This window comes from Simochromis diagramma, unplaced genomic scaffold (genome assembly GCF_900408965.1).
Source record: "Simochromis diagramma unplaced genomic scaffold, fSimDia1.1 OVJJ01000320.1, whole genome shotgun sequence".
Classification (NCBI taxonomy): domain Eukaryota; kingdom Metazoa; phylum Chordata; class Actinopteri; order Cichliformes; family Cichlidae; genus Simochromis; species Simochromis diagramma.
In genome coordinates, this window is record NW_024386773.1 from 9,293,702 (window position 1) to 9,316,232 (window position 22,531).

Consider the following 22,531-nt stretch of genomic DNA (forward strand, 5'->3'; position numbering starts at 1 on the left):
ATCAATATGTGATTCAAGTGCTTTAATTTAAGGGGTATTAGAAAAATATTGCTTTAACTGTTTCTGAATTACAACCATTTTTATACATAGCCTTGTGGCACACTTCTAATATAACGATTGTTAAGCCTTTACAGTCAGTGACTTACATGCTGAATCCATGGACATCAACAAGCGTTGCATCCTGATAGGTCTACTGAAGCTACCTTCCGTTGCTGCTCATGACTTGAATGGTCACTGAAGAACATCCCATTTCTCTGCCCTAAAAAACTCTTGGGTTGTGTTACATGCGTGTGTGGGAGCATACACGAGCCTGTTATTGTCTTCTTGTCATTCTCACAAACGTGCTCTCCTTTCTGATTTATTCTTAGAGCTGACTGATTGCAGAAGGCTCAACACATGTGCATGTCAGTCTTGGACCTGCACTTTTCCTCCCTTAGCTCCATCAGCACCGGCTTTATCCTTCTGCTGCTTTTGTAGTTCTGTTTATTAATTATGGGTTGAGTTGAGAGTTTCCATCAGTCCTGTTTTTGATTTTGTTTCCATTAGTTCATCTCACCAACATTTAGGGAGATGCTACAGCCTTCTTCTTCTCTTATTTATTTTAGACTAGGCGGCCACCAGAGGCTGCAAAAGTACAGACGTTCTGTACTTAAGTAGAAATACAGATAACTGTGTTAAAAAGTACTCCAGTAAAAGCTGAAGTACTGAAGAAAATTCTTTACTCAAGTACAGTGAAAAAGTACAGGCTGTGAAATGTACTCAAAGTAAGAAAGTAAAAAGCTCTTCAAAGGACAATTCTACTAACAAAGCTTCAGTAGATTTTCTTGATGTACAGGCTGTTATCAGCTGACCTGCTGTAGATTTACACAACTGAATTTAACATGATGTATAAAGTTTCACAAGCTATCACGGCTGATGTCCATCCCCTACACTGAGACTATGCTGTTTGTACTGTCATTATACTAGACCATACTAGAGTTGGATGTCTTGAGACCGGTCTTGGTCTCGAGACCGGTCTCGAGACCACTTTTACGTGGTCTTGGTCTCGTCTTGGTCTCGACGGACTTTTGTCTTGGTCTTGTCTTGGTCTCGACGTACTTTGGTCTCGGTCTTGTCTTGGTCTCGCTGTCTCGGTCTTGCTGTCTCAGATCAACATAGTGGTCGGGAGATTTGGAGTCAACAGTATCCATGACACACAGCGTAACGCTCGATAATGTATCATGCGCAAAAGCTTTAGCTCTAAGAGCCGTGCTTAGAGAGTGCTTTGTAGTGAATCAGAATAGTCGACTCCCATTGAGCGAGAGCTGGCTCCTCAATTAATTTCCTTTCGCTGCTCAGCTGTCACACAGCGACACACAGTGGCTCAGCCATGCTCAAATCCCTCCACATTGTGGATTATAATCTTCAGTTTGATGTTACAATTTTATCTATATATAAAGTATAACTGAAACCAGTTACATATTTCCCATTCTTTAGACAGTTGTTGGAGGTGATCGCTGTTTTGTCAGATGACTTTGGGGCCAGTCAGTACCATCATGTCAGCCCTCAAAAGCACACAAAAGTTAGTCTTTTTTGTCCCGGTCTTGGTCTCGGTCTTGGTCTCACCTCAACTTGGTCTCGGTCTTGGTCTCACCTCAACTTGGTCTCGGTCTTGGTCTCGTCTCGACTTGGTCTCGATCTTGTCTTGGTCTCGATACCCTCTGGTCTTGGTCTTGTCTTGGTCTCAGATTAGGCGGCCTTGACTACAAGTCTAGACCATACACAGTTGGTATAAAATGGTATTCAGTGAATGAGTCTAAGCATCATCACCTTAAATGCAAATTAATCTCTGGTTTGCTTGAACTTTGACCATGAGCACCACAGCCACTGTGCACCACAGAGTCACACACAAAGCTTTACTGTGAATTCACCACAGTACTGCAACCTAATCTATTTATCCTGCACAAAACTACCAGTATTTTCATGAAACATTTCAATATGACACACAATATGAAAATACATTTTCATATACAAATCCAATGCGGGATTAAAATGATGACATTGCATGTAATCTTTAAATCTGCAATTTATCAAGCTCCACTGAGCAGTCCTTACCTTTAAATCTAAACTCTGTTCTCCCTCTCCTGTCTGTATCTTTCTCCATCTCTGAGTGAGGTTAGCTCTCTTTCTTTTGTCTCCCTGTGAAATACAGCAGCTGGACCTTTAGCTAGCAATACACTATATGATAAACTGCATACAAAGAGTTTGTGTGTTTGCTGATGTTTGTCGAGCTGATAGAAACGTTGAATTTGAAATTGCCTGCCAATTAAAAAAACGTCACTTCACTCATGCTTCCTCCTCTTCTGTAGCACTAGCTGGGTTAAGGACATCTGCGCTCCTTTCAGCCCACTTTAAAAAATAAGTACTCAAGTAAAGTACACATACCTGAAAATGCAACTTAAGTGCAGTAACTAATGATTTCTACTTCTTCCCACCTCCAGCGGCTCACCGTGCTTTCCTTGTCCTATCATTCTGGCAAGTTCAACTTCAGTTCATCATTTCAAATATTTATTTTTCTTCAAAATCTTTTAGATGTTTTCAAGCAAAGTTTAATCTGGCCTTTGAGTGCTTGAGTGAAACCAATACTTTGCACCTTGCTGTAAACACTGTTTTTATGAAGGCATTTCTAAATTGTAGAGCAATGTCCTTAAGACTGTTCTCTACTCCTCTAATGAAGTGTTTTCTATTTTAACACAGCAATAGTTCTGCATTCATCCATTTTAGCTATTCTCTGTGTCTTCTGTGGTAACCAAAGAGAAAAGGGGAATTCATCATACTGCCACTTGCACTGTGCACAGTGGAGCAAATTTGTGCAACAGGATCTTGCATAGACTGTTGATCAATGTGTCGGATATTTGTTTCAACACATTTAATGATCCTGTTGTGGGCTGCAGTGCATGTGTGAAAACAGGTGAGTACAAAGAAAGCAGGAGCATGACACTGATCCACCTGAACAGAAAGTCTGCATATTAAATAAAGCTAGACAACAATGACAAACACATTTTTTCTGTGTGATAAATTCATTTTAAACACTTTTATATTTTTTCTGCACACTTATTTTTTGTAATGAATTTTTTAATCTGATCACATGTTTTGTTCCTTAGACTACTGTGTAGCTCTGAAACATGAATGCTAAACGCAGTGCTTTCTTCATCATCATCTTCTTCTTCTTCCAGCTGCTCTTTTTTGGGTTGCCACAGCAGATCATCTGTCTGTCCCCTTGCCCCTAGCATCCTCTTTTGTCCCACCAACACTCTGTGTCCTTCTTCATTACATCCATGAATCTCCTCAGTAGTCAGCTCAATATTCAACATCCTTAGTCTAATATGTCCACTGTCCCTCCTCTGCACATGCTCACACCATCTCATTCTTGCCACTCTAACTTTGTCTCCAAACCGCACAACCTGAACTGTCCTGTCCCTCTGATGTACTCATTTCTGTCTTTTCCGTAGTGCTCACTCCCAATGTAAATCTTAACATCTTCATCTCTTCCACCTCCAGCTCAGCCTCCTGTCTTTTTCTTACTTCCGCTGTCTCCAAACTATGCAAAAACTAGTTTTTGTAAACTTTCCTTCTCACCATTGCTGCTGTGACAAATCACCCCTGATGCTCATAGGTATTTGAACTTGTCCACCTTCAGTATCTCTACTTCTTGCATCTTCACTGTTCCATCTGCCCACCTCTCATTCACATTCATATATTCTATCTTGCTTCTGCAGCCTTTCCTCTTCTCTCAAAACAACACCTAGTTTCTCTTCCACTTTACTCTCATTAAAAATCACAGTGTCATCTGCAAATATCAAAGTCCGTGGAGACACCCTCCTGACCTCATCTGTCAACCTGTCCATCGCAAACAAGAAAGGGCTCAAAGCCGATTCTTGATGTAATCCCGCTCACATCTTAAACTCATGTGTCACTCGTACAGCACCACACACCTCACCACTGTCTCACTGTCCTCATTTATGTCCTGAACCACCCTCACATATTTTACTGCCATTCCTGACTTCCTCATATAGTACCCCAGTTCCTCTCATCATATGCTTTTTCTAGATCCACAAAGTCACAGTGAAAGTCCTTCTGACCTTTTCTACACCCCATCAACACTCTCAACATCGCAACTGTAGTGCTGTTTCTCCGCATCAAACCATACTGCTGCGCGCTGATTTCCCATATTTTCATGGTGTGGCTCATCAGTTGTATCCCTCTGTAGTTACTACAGCTCTACACATCACCTTTGATCTTGAAAATCTGTATCAGCACACTTCCCATCTATTCCACAGCAATCCTATTACTCTCTAAGATTGTGTTAAACAATCTGGTTAAGAGGGTCACTGCTCTCTCTTCTAAACATACCTCGACAGCCATGTCATCCTTCTGCATTTCTCTCCTTAATATCATCATCATCATCTCCTCATCACCTCTGTTCCCTTCATCTACTCCAATCACCACTCTCTCCTCGACATAAATTCTATTTCTCTTCTAACTGTCACCGAACCTGTGAGGCATACGCACCAACAACACTGAGTGTCCCTTCGATTTCCAGTTTCAAACTTTCTGACACTCTCTTCCTGTCCACAACACTCTTCACATACGTTTCCTTAAAGATCACCCTTAATTCATTTCTCTTCTTGTCTACATCAATGTAGAACCACTGAAGCCACCTCCACGGCCCTGGTCTTATTTCCTTTCCATCTGGTCTCCTGCAGAGACAGTATATCTACCTTCCGTCCTTCCATCATATCAGCCAGATTTCTCCTTTTACTAATCATAGTCCCTACATTTAAAGTCATTAATCTCACCTTGTCACTTCTGCCTTACCTTTCCTCTCATTGCCTCCAAACAGACCTTCCCCCTCTCCTCATTTTTTATCTTTGGTCAACAGAAGCACAGTTTTCACCAGCACTGTTGGCCAACAGCACCGCACAGAACTGTTGTTAACTCAGATCCTGATTGATTCAGTATGGAAATAACACTGTTGATAATCTGCATGCTGATTTTGCAAAGCATGATTTTTGATTTTTATGCAATATGCCCTTCCTGATGCAATCCTCCCTGTTTATCTGGGCTTAGGGCTAGAAGTACATTGGCTTGTGCTTATACATGAAATGTAGTGCAGTGTTTTGGAAAGAGGTATATTTTTACACATGGAGTGTTTGTCAGTGAACTCTAGTACTCTTTTATTTAGAATAAAATGTAGAGATATTCTATGTAGAGCTGCTAGAGTTTGTCTCATTTATATAAATTGTTTAATCTGTTACTGGAATAATGTGTATCTGTTGAATAAATTCAACTTTATCTCAAAATACTTAAATGCTCAAATTAATATATACTTAACATCTTCTCAACTTTTTTGTTTGAGGCTACAGCCAAATACATAGAATTACCTAAAAGGTTTTGAGTGTCTGTAAATGCGCTTATTTACAGACACTGTTGTGAGAGGGGGGGGGCTAATCTTCTTATTGTCTGAGGTGTTGAAAGAGCTAGAATCGCCCTGGGTGAAGGTTCAGTTATGCCTGTATATAATGTAACTGCACCTGAGCCTTAAGCTTTTACACCTGCACACCTGATGATTTATTAGAAAGTAAAAAAAAACTCATTGCCCTTTATTAAGAAGCTAAATCGGCAAAGCCATTTTTCATAATCTGGCAACTCAAATGTTGTTTTAATAAATAGATTAAGACTATAAAGTCGGTTATTACAAATCATAGTAACCTTTAATGCCATAATTTATGAAAGCTTGCCTTTAAAAAAAACTGATATCCAGATTTTTCATTTAATCAGAAAAGGCTTGAACGTGTTCGGATTACATTTAGTCCTTTGCAATAGTTCAGGGCTTCGTGAGACGTCATATATATCATATTACTATCTCCTCATTTGTCATTGACTGACATTTATGTTACTTTCATGTGATTTCTGTTAAAGGTTTTTTTTTTTGGGGGGGGGGGGGGGTTGTTTTTTGAGGAGGGGGTATGTGTAAGACATTTTCACGGCTGGCTGCACATCCCTGTGAAGCCCTGCCTTCTGAGATGAGATAGTCTCCTGCTGGATTACAGCTTGTGCGCAGCCAGTGAGGGCTTTATTCTGTTTCAATGAGGAAAACATCGCGTCTGCCTTTCTGAAAACTGTCACATGGGGCCAAGGAGGGAAAAAAATCGCTTCCTGAAATGATTCTCGTCCCTCGCTATGTATTGCTGTTGTTTTCTCCCGTCTCTAACAACATAATATCGCATCGCGTCTAATTTTCCGTCCGGATCTTTTACCCCACTGTCGGTGCCGATGATGATCAGCAAAGTTAAAAACGCCATGTCCAACCTGGTCGGAGGGATGATGCCGCACGGACACCACCACCATAACCATCACTCTGGTGGACAGACCTGCGGTACGGACAGCCTGCCGCCTCGTTTTCCCTACGGCCGGCCGGATTTCTTGGACCTCACCCCGGAGCTCCTGCAGTACTCCACCGAGCACGCATCGCGGCCGGTGCTCACGTTAAAGAGAGGCAGCAGGCTTCCCTGGCAAACGGGATACGCAGAGTGAGTGTATCAGTGATTTCAGTGACATATTAATTGATCCGAAAATCATTGAATTGTATCAGTAAAAATTTTGCAAGGGTCCCGATGAGTGCCAGGCCTGATAAGTGATTTTTATTTATTTATTTTTATAGCTGCTGCAGTTTCGAGTGCACTGCAGCAGCCAAATGATGGCCAATGTGGCCTTTTGCTATTGAACGGTTTCCATTCAATGTTCCTCCCGTGAGCTGCTGATAAACAATGTAAATTTGGACCAGGGTGTCAGTGCTGCAATTAGATATAAGGCTTTCGTATCCTAAGAGACTGTCATGTTTGAATACAGGCTCCACCTCAGTTTTGATTTACTGGGGCCATACAGAAGTGAAAGCAGGAAATGTGTATCTACTCGTTCCTAACAGAACCAGTGGGGTTTGCATTTGCAGTGTTCCGATTAACAGAGAACTAGGTAGCAAAATGCCATGTGGGTTTACTTATCTTTGTGGCTAAATGAGGCAAAGGCTCTTCGCATTTGTCAGTCCGACTGCACAACCCCTGTCCTTGTCTTTACTATGATGCTTTCATATTCTTTACACACCTGCAGTCCTCTCACATATAGAAAATTTCCAGCCTCATTTTATTTATACCACTAAACAAAATGTGTTCTTCAGATGATTCTTGCTGAGGAAAAACACTTTCAGATGCTCCCCTCCTCCAGAAGTGGGTGGTTGTGAAGGGCTGAATAAATACAGTCTAACACTATGTGGGCTATATTATCCATGCCTGTCCTCCTTGACCCATTGTGAAAACAAAAAAATATATATAACTGACTCATGTGGAAAGTCTCAGATGTGAAATTTCAACACCAAATGTTTCAGAAGAATGAATAAGTGCGGTCAGATATGAGGACTTAACGCACGTATTGATTATGTTCTGTGGAAAGTTGCATCATCTCTGTAATTCATCTGAATTCTTCAGCAGATTACTTTAACATGAGTCACTTAAGTTGTAATCACAGCATTAGCGGTGCTGCTTACAACACAACGTAATCGGCTGATCTGATCACACATCAGCTGTCAGTGCTCATTTCATACGGAGGTTAAAACCCCAAACAATCTGAACCATCCGTGTCACATCAGCACACTGAGACCACAGAAAACTCAACGTCAGTCCAAATCAAACGACTCTAAAATGGAAGCAATTAACAACAGAGCTACAAACCTTGTCCACGCTCAACCATGATACACTGATGCCAAATTACAACTGCTGTCAGGTTCTAAATTTATCCGACTGTATGGCTATTTTTATTTGAGATCACTTCCATTCATTAAGCAGTTGTTTATTCACCCACACGGCAATGATAAGAGCCTTTTGAATGATCGTTTGTTTAGGCCTCGGTCCATTTTGTCCAGTGATCTTTACTCCCCTGTACAGACTAGGAACAATGGCGGCCTGAATAATACAGATGGACGCTGTGTTGCATCTTCTCCGGTTTGATAACACCTAATTAGTGTGTCTTGGGCATGCTGGTGATAATAAGGATTCATGGTCATTGTTAGGTTTTCCCATGGTTTGTTCCTGTTATAGCGTTGCACCCAGAAGATGTGGAATACTGCTTTCTCGCAAATTGGATGGACTCATGTGGTAAAACAGGTTAGGAATTTTGAACCTAAAATCTGTGCACAGTGTAGGATGCTTGAGATAATGAGTCTAATTGCTGCTATGGTGTTGGTGTACAACATTGTGTCAGCATAAATAAGTGAGTGCACTTACAGTAAGACACTCAAAGTGGTTTAATCAAATGGGTATTTAATACTGTTTAGTTTAATATGGAGGTGCTCTTCCAGGTCCTGCCACTGGTATCATGTAAGAGAGTTTGAGGAAGCAAGGACTCACATTTGAAAAAAAATTGTATGTGACATATTTATTCCATGTAGTATGATTAATAATTCATGAAAAGCAGATGTTACAAGAGCAAAACAGTAAAGAAGGATGAATGATTAAAGGTCTTTTATGCTCCTGAGTTGTATATAATACATGAATGATGTTCAGTTTACTGTCAGTGTGTGTAAAGTGTGGCCCATTGTACATAAAACTGTTACAAGCTGAAATATAAAGCTGTTTCTAACTTCTTCCTTTTTTCCATTTAATTTCATTAGAAACGGAGCATATTCGTGTTTTGGGCTGTTGTCAGATCTTTCATAGACAAACAAAAAATCTACCTTAGTGGAGTAAATAAACCTCAGATGAATAGAGTTACACCCATGTTGTTGTGTATTTCTAAACCTATTGTTCAAGCGATTGTACTTTTTGGCTCACATTCTTTTAGTGACTCTATTTTGGGCACAGATCCTGAACTAATGGTGGGGCAGAGTTCACAAGTTGCCGTATGTTTTAATTATAATATCTTTAGTAGTATACAGCTCACATAAAGTTGTTTTTCTACAGGGGAATTGTTTTTGTCAGTCTTTGACTGTCAGCTTTCATTTCTTCTTAGCACTGTGGGCCTTACAAACGTGATGGGAAGCTTCCCCTCCCTGAATAGGAATCAGAATATAACTAGTCTGATTTTTTTTTTTAAAGTTCCTCATGAAGACTTTACTTTGACACTGCGGAAGATTTTATGTAACAAGGCCTGCAGTGTTTGTCAGCCTGCCAACTTCCACTTGAGGTAGCTTCAATCAGCAGCAACCAGAGAGTATATCTTTTTCACATTTAATTTGTAAAAGTGCTGTCAGACAACTCACTGTCGCCTGTGTCATGAGCACATAGCACACCCAAAACAGGCCGGATGACAAACGGACGTACAGTTTCCAGTTTTACTTGAAGCTGAATTGACACCAGCTATGCAAAAAGAATCTTGAACGACAGAGAACCGTGCAAACGTCCTTTTAAAGGATCAAAGGCTTGTTTCAGAAGTGTTTCCATTCACTAGATTATATGCATCACTGATCTCCCGCTGACTGAACCACAAAACTGTTTCTGTATCTCTAAAGCTGCCTGTCCTCAGCAAGAGACTATGAAGTGAATTCACAGTACTTTGCATAGAGTTTAATGTTTTACTTGGAGAATTTGCAATTTGTTTCAAAGATGATGTTTACACAGAGACATTTTTGTCAAGTAACCCGAAATAGAGAATTCACTGGAACTCATAGCTTCCTCTTCTTGAACTTTCCTTGCATAATAGAATAAGACGGTTGAAACAGAGAAGCACTGTTTTACCAAACACGACAGCCATGGTTTTCAGTCACAGGTTGTGAAAGCATATGACCGAAAGACAAATAAGTGAAAGAGTTAAGTCACATTACAGCAAGGCCGTGTTTTAGAATGGAAACCTCCCACGCCAGCAACCAGCATGTTCAATAATAGCTTATGGGGCTCATGTGACTGCTTTCAAAACAGAATTATTGCTGATTCTTTATTGTGGGTGTAGGAGTTTATCACATGGGAAAAGTAAACACTGACACGTTTCAGCCAAGCATGCTGCAGGCCTCCAAAATCTTATGGAACCAACACTTTAAGGTGCACTGTGGAATTTTCTCAAGTACAAAGCTTATGTTTACATTTAGCCTTTTTTTTCTAAAAACATACACAATGCATCCATTAAGTTTTGAAATGATAAGATTTTTTCTTTCACACAGAGACCTTATTTTCTACCCTTGGAGATAGCCACAGAGAGAGAAAAGGATGACATGCACCAAAGGGTGTCAATTAATTCAAGTAGCTGAGACTTGGCAGGAACCCACCAACGTGAGAATTCCATGGATTTTACAAATAGTACCCGCAGAGAGCTTGACTCGGGCATGATTTGAACAAGCAACCTTCGGAGTCAGGCATACTACCTGTTGTGCCACCAGCATAGCAGTTGGCTACTTCCCTGGACTTTCTTTGTCCAGTCCTTTGAAATATCTGGAAATGTTTGTGTAAAGTTGAGTCATCGGTGCAATTTTCCCATCTGATATATGTGATCTTTGATCTTGGCTTTGGCAGAAAGCTTAGACTACAATCGAGTGATTTTAAATTCTTCTCTGTCATTAGTCCTAATGCAGGGAACGCAGTGCAGGACACTGGTGTCTGACCGCTGCTTTCAACTGATTAGAACGTGAAGGGGCTTTTTATAATCCAGATTTGGGCAGCCGTTACATTTTGAGCCTCATTTTTGTAACTCTCTGAAATCAAAGCTCCAGACTATACAGCATCCATCTTCTGAAAAGATTGTAATCAGCTGAATTATATGGAATGTGAAAGGTCAGAAGTCTTACTCTGATGTAATTTTTACTAATCTCTCTCCCCGTTTTGTTGTTTGACTATTTAGTTTGTCCTCTTTCCTCGTCACTGTCAGCCTCTCTTTTTTTTTTATTTACTGTCTTTGTTTACTTTACTTTTGCCTCTCATGATCCCGGCATTATCTGATAAATTGCTCATTCCTTCTATGCAGAAGTTTCTGAGGGAATTTTAATGACAATACTTGAATTACTGGAATTGTAGTGGGTATTAATGACACATTATCCGGCTAATGTGGCATTTATCTATAATTAAAAGTAAAAACGTTACATAATGTGCCAGCATGAGGTCTAGATAGACTTCAGCCTTTCCCAGCTAGGTTCACGTTACAGTTTAATGGACCTTGCCAGTGGAGCTTTGCGTGTCGTTGCTACAAATCATTCACAGTTGAGTATGAGTTTAGTTTGGCTGTAGTTTTTTTTTTCTAGGAAGCCTTTAGCTACATTTTTAAGATCTATTATTTATGTTATAAAATATCTAGTCATTATTTTTGTAGTTTGAAATAGAAGTAGATAAAATTTCAAACTACAAAAATAATGTCACAGAGTTGTCCACTAGATTGGTTGTCCATTCAGCAGAGATCAGTGGTTTTATCTGTGACTATTAAAGTCAGCTGACTTAAGTATTCTTGGGTAAGTTGCTTAGCACCAACACAGGCCATGAAGAATCATCATGGGGCTTGTAGTGTGAAGCACTTTAAGCTTACACTACAAGACCAGAAAGACGCAATCTTAACCATTTACGACTGCCTTACCTCATCTGCCAACTTCCCGTTTTGTGGAACATTCAGCTCACGGTTTCATTTTAGGGCATTACTCTTTTGGTTGGTTCTCATTGCTGAAAATTCAAATGACAGAGTTAACTATGTGCTAGAGGAGTAATTAATTGCTAAAGTGTTGGATATTTCCCTCAGGATTTCTAGGAAATAAAGATATGAAGAGAGTATTTGCAAGGCCAGAAAGACAACTCCAAATGTACACATTAGTTGTGTCTGCTTTATCTAGGTGAGCCTTTGTTTACATAGTTCCTGTTTTGTGACAGTAAGATGATACTGTGTCAGTATCGTGTTGCACGTGTCTTCCACTGGCCCAAAAAAATCAATCGACAGAGGATTAAGAATTATTTAAAAGTCTGTACTGTGTAACAGTACATTGCTATAATGTGCAATGTGTGTAAAGTGATGGATTATATTACAATGCATGCAAATTTTAGGAATCTGCCAGCTCATTTTCAGATTGAATGGGAAATGTGAATAGATGGTTCTCTGAAAACAAAACTGTATATCATGCAAAAAAAAACATATTTGTATTGGTATTTTAAAAAATGATGTTGATGCTGTTGTGCATCGGTAGTTTCAGCTGACACTGCTGAAGCACACCCTGTGATAGATGATGCTTCTACAGTATGAATCAGTGCATTACTCTAAAGCCATTATCCTCCACAGGCATCAGCTCATCATAAAAACACTTAATCCCTTCTGCAAGTTCCCTCTGGGACATGACTGCATCCTGCCCCACTTTTCACCCCACTGTTGCACTCTCTCTATTGTGTTTTTTATGCGGTTAGAGGAATGAGCGCAAACACTATAAATCATCCGACTCCGGGCTCACCTTTCCTCCTTGTGTCTTTTTCAATCAGGGTGATCAATGCGGGGAAGAGCATGTTGAACGAGGACCAGGCCTCATGTGAGAAAGTGTTTGTGAAGAAGCCGAGTGGCAAACACCGCAACTCTACTTTGCTAGATCAAAACGGGGTGAGTGAAGGACAGATTTCTAGAATCAGGGAATGAGGAATGAAATGTATGAACAAATCTGACATCAGTATATATAAAGTCCTAAACATGTCTGAGGGGAATGTCACTGAAAGATGTTTGCATGCCTTGTTATGTAGCCTGAAGCATAATGTTCCCTTACAGAACATAAACTGCTGCACCCCATCTGAGCATGCATTGTATTTACTTCATATCCAGCAGTGCTGTTTTCACAGCTTTTCACCGAGTGTAGTTTTCCATCTAGACATTTTTTTTCATTCTGTATACATTTAAATGTGAATACATTTAAAGAAGCAAATTACTACAGCACAGAAATAGCCAACAGGATTTAGCAGGATTCAACATTAACACCTCAGACAAAACTTTCAACTCAGATTTCGTGACTTTAATTTGACCCGAATTAACAGATGTTTTGATTGACTGACTCAATTTTCTGAAAGTCGCTGTAGTTAGATGGTTTCAATTTAACAAAGGACCGCATGACTACAGTTTCTGTGTGAAATGGTGCAAAGTCATGAGATAGTCTCACCCCCAGCTCTACTGAGCGTTTTAACAACTTACAGCGTTTTTTCTCAAACTGTAACTGCTTTTGCTGACTCACGCTGCTGTTATCAGCGTTATTTTCAACCACATCACTGCGTAATCTGTTAAAAAAAAAGGCTCACTGCACATTACTTGCCCTGCACAAATCTCCAAATTGATACTGCGACAGAGCTCAAATAAGACTAAAACGTAAGAAGTTTACACGATGGACTTAAAAAGGTAAGTCAATGTAAGTCATCGTGTGTACAGCTTGTTCCCACTGACTCCAGGTGGTCAAAAAGGGCATTTATTTCAGAATATTTTAAAGAAAAGTCTTATAGTCATTGTCTCTCCTTGGGCCTCACAACTCCTGTAAGACCTGCAGGCACACAAAGTACATTCGTGTCCTCCATTTGGTGTAAATGAATTACATCATCCCTTGTTGCACCCTTCCCCCACTCGAGTCTAGCATCAGAGGGGTAGGCAGATGTCTTGGGCCTGTTTATATGTTGGTTAGTCAGGCAGGCCAACTGGGTCTATTAACATTCCTGCCAAAACAAAGGTGGCAGTGCTTTTGCATTGCTCACTGTGTTATAAACAGCAAAAGACCTGATTGGAAGACGTTTTACCTACATTCCTTTTCAAAAGCTATAAGACTATTTTAAATTAATATTACTTCAGTTATATACAGTACTATTGCACTATTATTGTAAACTTTAGTGGTTCGACGAATAAAAACTTGATTCATGATGTGGCTGTTGTTTAGAAAGATTGATTTGGGAATGTAATAACAGATCTTGAAGAAATATTTTGCTTATAGTTTTAAAAAAATTGCCATAATCTGTGAACACTCAATAAGCTGTGCTTTCTGTTCAAAGTTGTAATGTCATAAGAGCTTTTTTTAAACCAAGGAAGCAGATGAATTCTCCTCTTATTTAATACACTATGTCTGTCTGTGACTGTTTCCTCTTTTAGGATGGTACAGGAATTCCTCTCCACTTCTGGGGGATATTTGATGGACATGCAGGTTCTGGCGCAGCCATCATGGCCTCCAAGCTTCTTCACCACCTAATCAGAGACCGCTTGGGGGAGATCTGCCACCTCCTGGAGAACCCCAGCAGTGCTCCTCCTATCTGCCTGGCCAAGAATGGCAGCCCATATCAGGCGGAGGCAAAGAAAGGGGGTGCACAAGAACCAGAGGACCCAGATGCAGTCAGCGACGCTTCAGTGCGCTTTTACATGGAGAAAGTTGTCAGTTTGGAAAGCCTGGTGATGGGAGTCATAGAGACTGCCTTCAAACAGATGGTGAGTAGACAATGGGGGAAAAAAGCAAACCACACTTGGCATATTTAAGCTGTGGTACGCATTTTTGCCCATCTGTGTCTTTGAACACCAACATAACCGAAGATTTTAGCTTTAATAACCAGAAGTGGCAGGCAGATCATGCACAGAGAGCAAATCACTTTGTTCTCATGTTTTGTTTTGGGTTTTTGGCCATGCTAACATTACTCTAGGTATGGCAGTGTATGTGTGTTGTGTCCAATCTGAATTATGTCAGATGTCCTCATCAGCGCTTTGTTCATCTTGTCCAAATATGAAGCTTTATAAACTAGAATATCTTTTAGCTTTAGCTAATAGCTTTTCCACAGCACCACTTTGATGTTTATGAATATATATGGGATGGAATTTCTTTTAACATTTGAATGACTTGAAAATGAGAGAAACAGGGGTAAGACGGGAGTGTTGGTAGGTATATCAAAGCCCAGCTGTATTCATAAAACTTCTGCAATCTTTAAGACCCTCAACCTTTATTGTGAATACTCATCAATACATAAATACATAAGTTTTAGGTGTTTGCATTTTGGTACCCAGGTTGCCAGATTGGAGTCAGTGTACACAGTCCATACACCATGTATAATTTCCATCCCCGTCTCACAACAACCTGGCTACCTACAGTCTGATTCAAAGGGTGCGTGCATAGCTGCACTCTCTGCAGGCAGCCAGGCAAATTAATGTTGAAGGAATAAGATAGATAGCATAGACTTTTGTTGTTGTTGTGGATTGCTTTGACAGTTGCCAGAACAGTCATGGCTAAACCACTTCACAACAACTGCAGTCATCTTTTGTTATCTCATCAGCCACAAATAGGAAAGCTTTAAAACACACACACACACACATTTTAAGGTTCTGGGTCACTGGAAATATCCAAATTTAAAAAAAAATAGACAGCTCATACTTCTGTTTCAGTTTGTAAGTTTGAAATGGTATTCTTCTCTGATGCAACATCACTGTCTGATTAAGATCATACTTATAAAAAGTAACACTCAGCCTAGGTAATGCATTCTTCAAAGCATCCTTGTTTCTTTTCATTAGCGCTGCAGTTTTGTTTTGAAAATGAATATGCATGAAGAAAATAATGAGCTATTCAAGATGATGAGAGGGAAAGCAAGCTTTTAAGCAGCAGAGATTTTGCAGCCTTTTGTCTTGACTTTTATTTTATTATTTTTTTTCGTTTTTATTACAGGATGACCTAATTGAAAAGGAAAAATCGTCGTATGCCATTTCTGGTGGCTGTTGTGCCTTAGCTGCCATACATTTAATGGGGAAACTCTACGTAGCCAATGCTGGAGATAGCAGGTGAGGGAAATATGATTTGTTTTCATAGCTTTAAGATCCCTCTTGTGTTCACTACAGGACACTACAGTGTCAAGTAACCTCACTTGAGTTGTCTTTTCACTCCTGTCTTTCTCCCTCTCTCTGCAGGGCCATAATCATACGAAATAATGAAGTTATCCCCATGACAAATGAATTTACACCTGAGTCTGAGAGACAGCGGCTACAGTATCTGGTAATCTATGTTGTTGTTTTTTATGTGGCTAATAAACAGTTGTGGGCAGATGTTTGCATAGACTCATGGGCATGAGTGCTGTGGTAATGTTGGGCTGTTATTGAACCCTTTGAACTGATTTTCTTCAATCCACACATGGTCAAAAAAATATACATACAGGTCAAATATGCAGATACACTCACAGTTAAATGGCTCTCAGCAAGTTGCACCTCAGTCAGATTTTTTTTGTAGTCATCAGCTGGCTGGATATTAAACTGCTCTTTCAGGCTGAATTGACAGAGTTAATTTAAATTGGTTGGTTAGCTGGCACAAAACCAGGTTTAAAGCATAGTCCATAGATTTTCAATAGGGATGACGTTCAGATTTTGGAAAGGCCATTCCAAAAGGTTAATGTTAGCCTGTTAATGTTGATGTTTCCCTTTGTCCTTTTGGAACATCCAGCTATGTCAAAGTTTCAAGTGTCTATCTGTTGATTTGGAAATAGCCCTCCTTTTTTCCATCCAATTTGTACAGCATACCAGTACCACTGACAACAAAGAAGCCCCAGAGCACCATAGTTGACATCTGGTACAGTGTTTTTAGGTTTCAAAGCCTCAGCTTTATTCCTCCAAGCGTACCTCTCGACATTGTGGCCAAAAAAAAAACAGTCTTTGTCTCCTGTGGCCATAAAATCCATGTGAGCAATTGCAAATTTCAGTATACTTTTGACCCCGTGTGCATTAGAGAAAATCGTAAACAAAAATCCAACCAATACAAAATCCAAATCTTTTTTTTAAGTCAGTAAAGATGTATGCTGTACAATCACTACCTGTGAAAAAGAACAGTTAAACCCCAGATTTATAATGACATTCATGCCCATGGTGAGTGTATGCAAACTTCTGACCAGGACTGCATTTTATCATTTTCAACCTGCAGACACATCCTGCATCTTGTGCAGTTCCTAGATAAATGACCCTTTCCTGACAGTAAAGTACATCATCACTGAAATAAACTGGCATTAACCGGTTGTCTGTTTTAGTATCTGTTTGTAATTCTGAGTCACAGAGTGGGTGGATGATGTTTGCTGCTAAAATGGAGCGTTTTATCCTTTTCATTTTAACATACTGCACTCAAGGCCCGCTGTCACATAGTGTCCTGTAGCCTTTCATGTTTTAGAAGAAAGACAAGAATCGTGACTTAGGTTGAGCTTTTTATTCTCTAGTTCAGTTCAACCTTTCTAATTCTGTGAACCCCTCCAGGGCTTCCTGAGGCCAGAGCTCCTGGGAAATGAGTTCACTCACATTGAGTTCCCTCGTAGGATCCAACACAGTGAGCTGGGTAAAAAGATGCTCTACCGAGACCACAGCATGACTGGCTGGTAAACCTTTTTAATCACATTATGGACAGTTAATCACTTTTTCATCTCTTTAATCTGCTTGAGGCACCCTGTAAGTGTTAAGAACAGTTTGACTGATTTTACTCTGGAGTATTAGGAAGAATATAAAAAAATCATGAACTTTATTCATGTTAGTCGTTTAGTCTATGACAAATAAGAAAATACGAATAAAAGTTAGTACTGTTTTTTTTAAAATAAATAATTAAAAACCCAAAATATCTAGTTTAAACAATGTAGTACTAGCATAGTCACATTTTCAACACTAAAATGATTGATTTTGATATTTTGCTTTTAATAAGAGAGCTTATTTTATGTTGAGCAAACAATCACTTGATCAGGTAATGATCAGCTTTAATTGTGTTTCCTGTAGGGCTTATAAGACAATTGTTGAAGATGATTTGAAATTTCCCCTGATATATGGAGAAGGGAAAAAGGTAAGAAGAGAGAAAAAGTCTGTGAATTTTATTTAATGTATTAAATTTAATCACAACACCTAATTGCATGTTAAAGCATTTCCATAATCTTAATGTTGTTAGCTAAATGTGGTCTCTGCCTGGCTAAAAAATGAGAGACATGCTCAATATTTTCATTATTGTCTGAAAGAACATTGTCTTCGCTTAATAATCCCCCATAAATGGATTGTGTGAGAACTGAAGCGCATCCCGGAGCAATAACCTATATTATTGTGTGTCTTCGTGCTTGTTCTTGCTAATGTGTATGTGTGTACAGGCTCGTGTCATGGCAACAATCGGAGTGACCCGTGGGCTCGGTGATCATGACCTGAAAGTTTACAACTCCAACATTTACATTAAGCCCTTCCTCTCGTGCGTCCCTGAGGTGAGTGGGAGGAGTCAGCCTGAGCCTGTTACTGCTTTGGCCATTTAGGAGCGTTAAGATACATTCAAATAGTTGTTGGGCATTGGGCTTCGCTTACTGGTCTGTCAGTGAAAGCTTGGAAGTCCCAAATATGGATAAGAGCAATATTTTAAAAGTGAATTTGTAGGCTTTTTATAAGTTCAGGTATGGGTAAATAAATGGGTCAAATATTCCAATCTAGCACAGAGAACCAGATATTACCATGTTATGACTCCTGGAGTATTTATGTACCGATTTGTTATTATTGTCTTTGGATTTATCCTGACAGTAGTATCAAATGCTCCATCTCTTACCCATGATAGTGCCCTTATTGTTTAAACTCTCGGGGTTTTTTGCTACGTTTCGAAAAAAGCTCGCCCCAAATTCCTATTTAGACTTGCTTCGTAATGGTACAGTCATTCGAGGCAATAAACATACTGATGCATTAGAGAGAAGACGGCTTAACCAATCTCTGCAACCACTTCCTTACTTCCGTTTTAGGCCCCCCACTCAAAGTTACATTGACAGCCACTCGCGTAGACATACTAGAATCTTATTCTAATATGTCTAAGCTTATCTAAAAAGGCCACCCTTCCTGTAAGTCACTCTAACAGTGTGACTTAGCTTAACATCAGATTTGTGACAGAAAATGAGCAGCTTTACTACAGCAAATGGAGGTTATGACCCTTGCATGCCAGCATACAGTGCATTCACTAATCTTGCTTGCAGTTGACATGCACATGAATGGTTGCCTTTCTTCTTTTTGCAATTTAGAAGAAGTACTGACAGCATGATAAATAGGCATATAAATCCGTTAATTTGGTTTATCTCAATGACAGGTGAAGGTTTATAACCTGGATGAACATAAACACGGCCCAGATGATGTCTTGGTCATGGGCACAGATGGACTTTGGGATGTAACTACGGACAAGGAAGTGGCAGATGCTATTACAGCCTACTTATCCTGCTGTGACCCCTCTGATCCCATGAGGTATGCAGTCTCCCAAATAATCCTTTTTATTAGGCTTTTATTCTGGGTGTGTGCTCTGGGTCATGTGTCATGTGATCATGTTCAGATGGTGTGCTGTACAGAGTTTGTCCACTAGGTGGCGGCAAACAAATGCAAAACACTTGCACAATATTTAATCTATTATGTAACCTGAATATAACCCTATGGTAAATTCTTTATGGTAATTCTAATGTAGTTATGGGTTGAATCTATAAGCATACATCAGATAGTTTTAAGTGTTTATCAATAAGTTTTTAACAATTCTAATTTAGCCCATTACTTCCATTCTTCTCCTGAGATGTTAAACTAGTGGCCAGATACATTATTAAAAATGTTAACAGACATTACAGTATACAGATGGATAACAAATTCAACAAATATGAAAACGTGTTGAGTGTGAGTACCTTGATCGCACCATTTTATCCAGAAGATGTTTCCTTATTTGGCACCTTGAAGATGGTGGTAGTAAAATCCAAAATGTTTCACTGATGTCTGGTGACTGTGAAAAACAGAGTATGAATCATTTTGACAGGAGGCATAGTAAAATCCAATAAAATTCATATGTAACCAATATTAGTTGTCACACAACACAAAGATTTCAGATAGGCAAAAAAGCCTACCAAGAGGCAAAAACGAGGGAAAAAAGTACAGAAACAAAACCAAATATCATTAATTAGAAACAATATTTATAAAAGCGAGGAAACAAAATAAGAAATGCAAACATTCAAATGAAAAAAATGCATTTTATGACAAAATCTGAGAGTTGATAAAGGGAACCAGAGAGGTATATGTACTGAGGAGAGTGATTAACAGATTAGCAACAGGTGTTGCAGTAGTTAGAGAGAATAATAGGAAATGATTTGTATATATTACATCAACATTAATTCACTGATTCACACCATGATGACGACGACGACTACGACTTCAAAATGTCATTTGGACTGGAGATATGGTAGCAAAAAGAGGGAAGGTGGTCAGAACTGAGGGGATTACGCTATTGGAAGGTGATACTGCACTACAAGTACATATAGAAGATGGCAACAACTGACCGGGTTCTCCCAAGAAAGAAGAGGAGCAAGAGGAGGGGCCATCATGGAGGGACAGGACCCTGCACGGTATGTACAACCGGCAGATAGAGGAACTGGCCGATATCCCAGGAACAACATCCGAAATCTCTGTCCAGAAGAGCGCAGTCCTAGGAACAGCAAAGATATTGCGCAGGACCCTCAAGCTCCCAGGCCTCTGGTAGTTGAACCAAGCTTGAAAGACAGACCGCCCACAAGGGCAAGAAGGGATTTTTATTTTATTTTTTTGTAAAAAGGAAATGGAATGGAAATAAATGAATATATTAAAAATAATAATTTCAAAATAAAACAGATTAGGGATCCACCACATGTGGAATTCTGAGCCAGTAAGATGGTGATGTTCATTTTGTTTATTTTCTTTCAGCATTAATTCTCCTTTTCTGTCAGACAAAGAATTCTTTATTCAAAAAAATAACTTCAGTCGTTTAAAGTCTTTTAGTTCTTCATGAACTATGTTTGATTAGTCAGGCAGAAGAAAACTGCTGTGGCACAGCAGATAAACATCAGTGAGATCAGTATAGGGTATATCATCAAATTTGTTAAGATTGAGAACCTTTAAGCTGATATAGTCCACCACAGAGATATTTTTCCTCTGAACTTTGGTCATGTTTTCATTAAAACTACTTATTATTTAACATTCCTGAACCGGTACTCTTACTGCACTTAAATACAAGATTCGTTCACACTAAATTAATAATGCCTTTTCACAGTCTTTTCCCTGCTGTCCATATTGAATATGCTGTAACTGTGATTTATGCCTCTGCTCGGTGTTTGTTGTGCAGATATACACTGGCAGCGCAGGACCTGCTTATGAGGTCAAGGGGGGTGCTGAAGGAGCGTGGCTGGCGGCTACCCAACGATAGACTGGGCTCTGGTGATGACATCACTGTGTTTGTCATCCCACTGGCAGGGCATGAGTCAGAGACATGACGAGGTTGTAGCCACCACTATGACAGAGCTGACTCTTTAGGGCCCTTCCCATGGTCCTCCCTCTTTCAGCTCCCTAAACCCCGGACCAGTGGTGCAGTGGGAGAAGAAAACATCTTTGTCATAGCGAAGACTCGGGTCTGACCAGCACCTTCATCAACCTACCATATGAGACCCAGTCCCTTCACTTCATCTTAAACCAGGAACTGTCTCCCATCTGCTTTGGTTGGTCCTCAGTCATGCAACTAAACATGTTCAGTGACATTAAAGTATTTTCTCCCAAACCTGCTGTTTGTGACAGTTGCCAGTGAGAATTAAACCCTCGTTGTACTTTTCTTTCTTGTTTATGTTTGAGACTAAGCAGTTACTCCGACCTTAAATGGATTGTTCATTTTAATGTTGTGCCCTAATAGTGAATACCTTTTTAAAAATTAAAATTTAAAAAAAGAATCAATCATACAATGTAAAGGGGATTGCAATAGAGAATGTGAGGAAACCAAAGAGATGCTCCCAAGGCACAAGGATGGCAAATCAGATACAGAATAAACAGCAAAAACAATCATCAGGTTCTTGTTGTTGCATTAAAGAAGGAAAAAGAGAATTAATTAATATGCAGAATCAACTGAATCTTGGTTGAAGGATTTCTTTCTCGGTAACAAATGAATGACAACACCTGAGGCACTTGAAGACTTGATGCTCTGTGGTAGCCTGTTGATTTCATGATATCTTTTAAATGAATGTGCTCCTATATGACTTCCTTCTTTTTGTCATTGTAGTGAAGAAATATGAAGCTTTTTTGTTGAAAAAACAAGAATCATTTGTATAATTTAACTATAATTAAACATTTTTCTTTGTTTAATATTTAAATGAGAAAGTAAATTGTTCTCCATAATTGTCTCGGTATAGTAAGATGTGATAAACTTCACATATATGCCTTATTGAAACATGAAAGGGACTCGAGAGTTTTTTTCTTCAAATGCACTAAATTTGACCCTTGTAGAAGAGGCAAAAAAATATATATTGTATGCCCTTAAATGTACTACATACCTCTTTTATACCATTTTGGTTATGTCACGTTGTTCTTTAGATTATGCATATATTTTTAAAGATACCTTTGGTTGTAAGCAGTATCAGATGTTTTATTTTTATGTTTCTATCCATAACTCTTTGTTCAGATAGTGTGTCCCCGACTATGAGCTACCTAAATGTGTAGTGGAGGGATAATGTGTTCCAGTTAAGAAATAAATCAGATTTTTCCCATTTATTTTGAGTGTGCTTGTGTCACTAACTCCCAGTCTCCTTATTTATCA

The 22,531-nt window shown here is 39.4% G+C and overlaps 1 protein-coding gene across 1 annotated transcript; it reads left to right on the forward strand.

The window, feature by feature from the left end:
• The first annotated feature begins 6,027 nt into the window (after positions 1-6,027).
• ppm1j (protein phosphatase, Mg2+/Mn2+ dependent, 1J) lies at positions 6,028-22,485 on the forward strand. The gene is made up of 10 exons (XM_040006991.1): positions 6,028-6,572; positions 12,468-12,582; positions 14,098-14,427; positions 15,647-15,759; positions 15,886-15,970; positions 17,209-17,327; positions 17,716-17,779; positions 18,075-18,182; positions 19,040-19,191; positions 21,077-22,485. Exons 1-10 carry the CDS (start codon positions 6,316-6,318, stop codon positions 21,222-21,224), a joined length of 1,491 nt encoding a protein of 496 aa, XP_039862925.1. The 5' UTR covers positions 6,028-6,315; the 3' UTR covers positions 21,225-22,485.
• Positions 22,486-22,531: the final 46 nt, after the last annotated feature.

Coding starts and splice junctions, on each gene's coding strand:
- ppm1j (XM_040006991.1), top strand. CDS start 6,316: ATGATGATCAGCAAAGTTAAAAACGCCATGTCCAACCTGGTCGGAGGG. Junction 17,780..18,074: donor TATATGGAGAAGGGAAAAAG/GTAAGAAGAGAG, acceptor ATGTGTGTACAG/GCTCGTGTCATGGCAACAAT. Junction 18,183..19,039: donor TCCTCTCGTGCGTCCCTGAG/GTGAGTGGGAGG, acceptor TCTCAATGACAG/GTGAAGGTTTATAACCTGGA.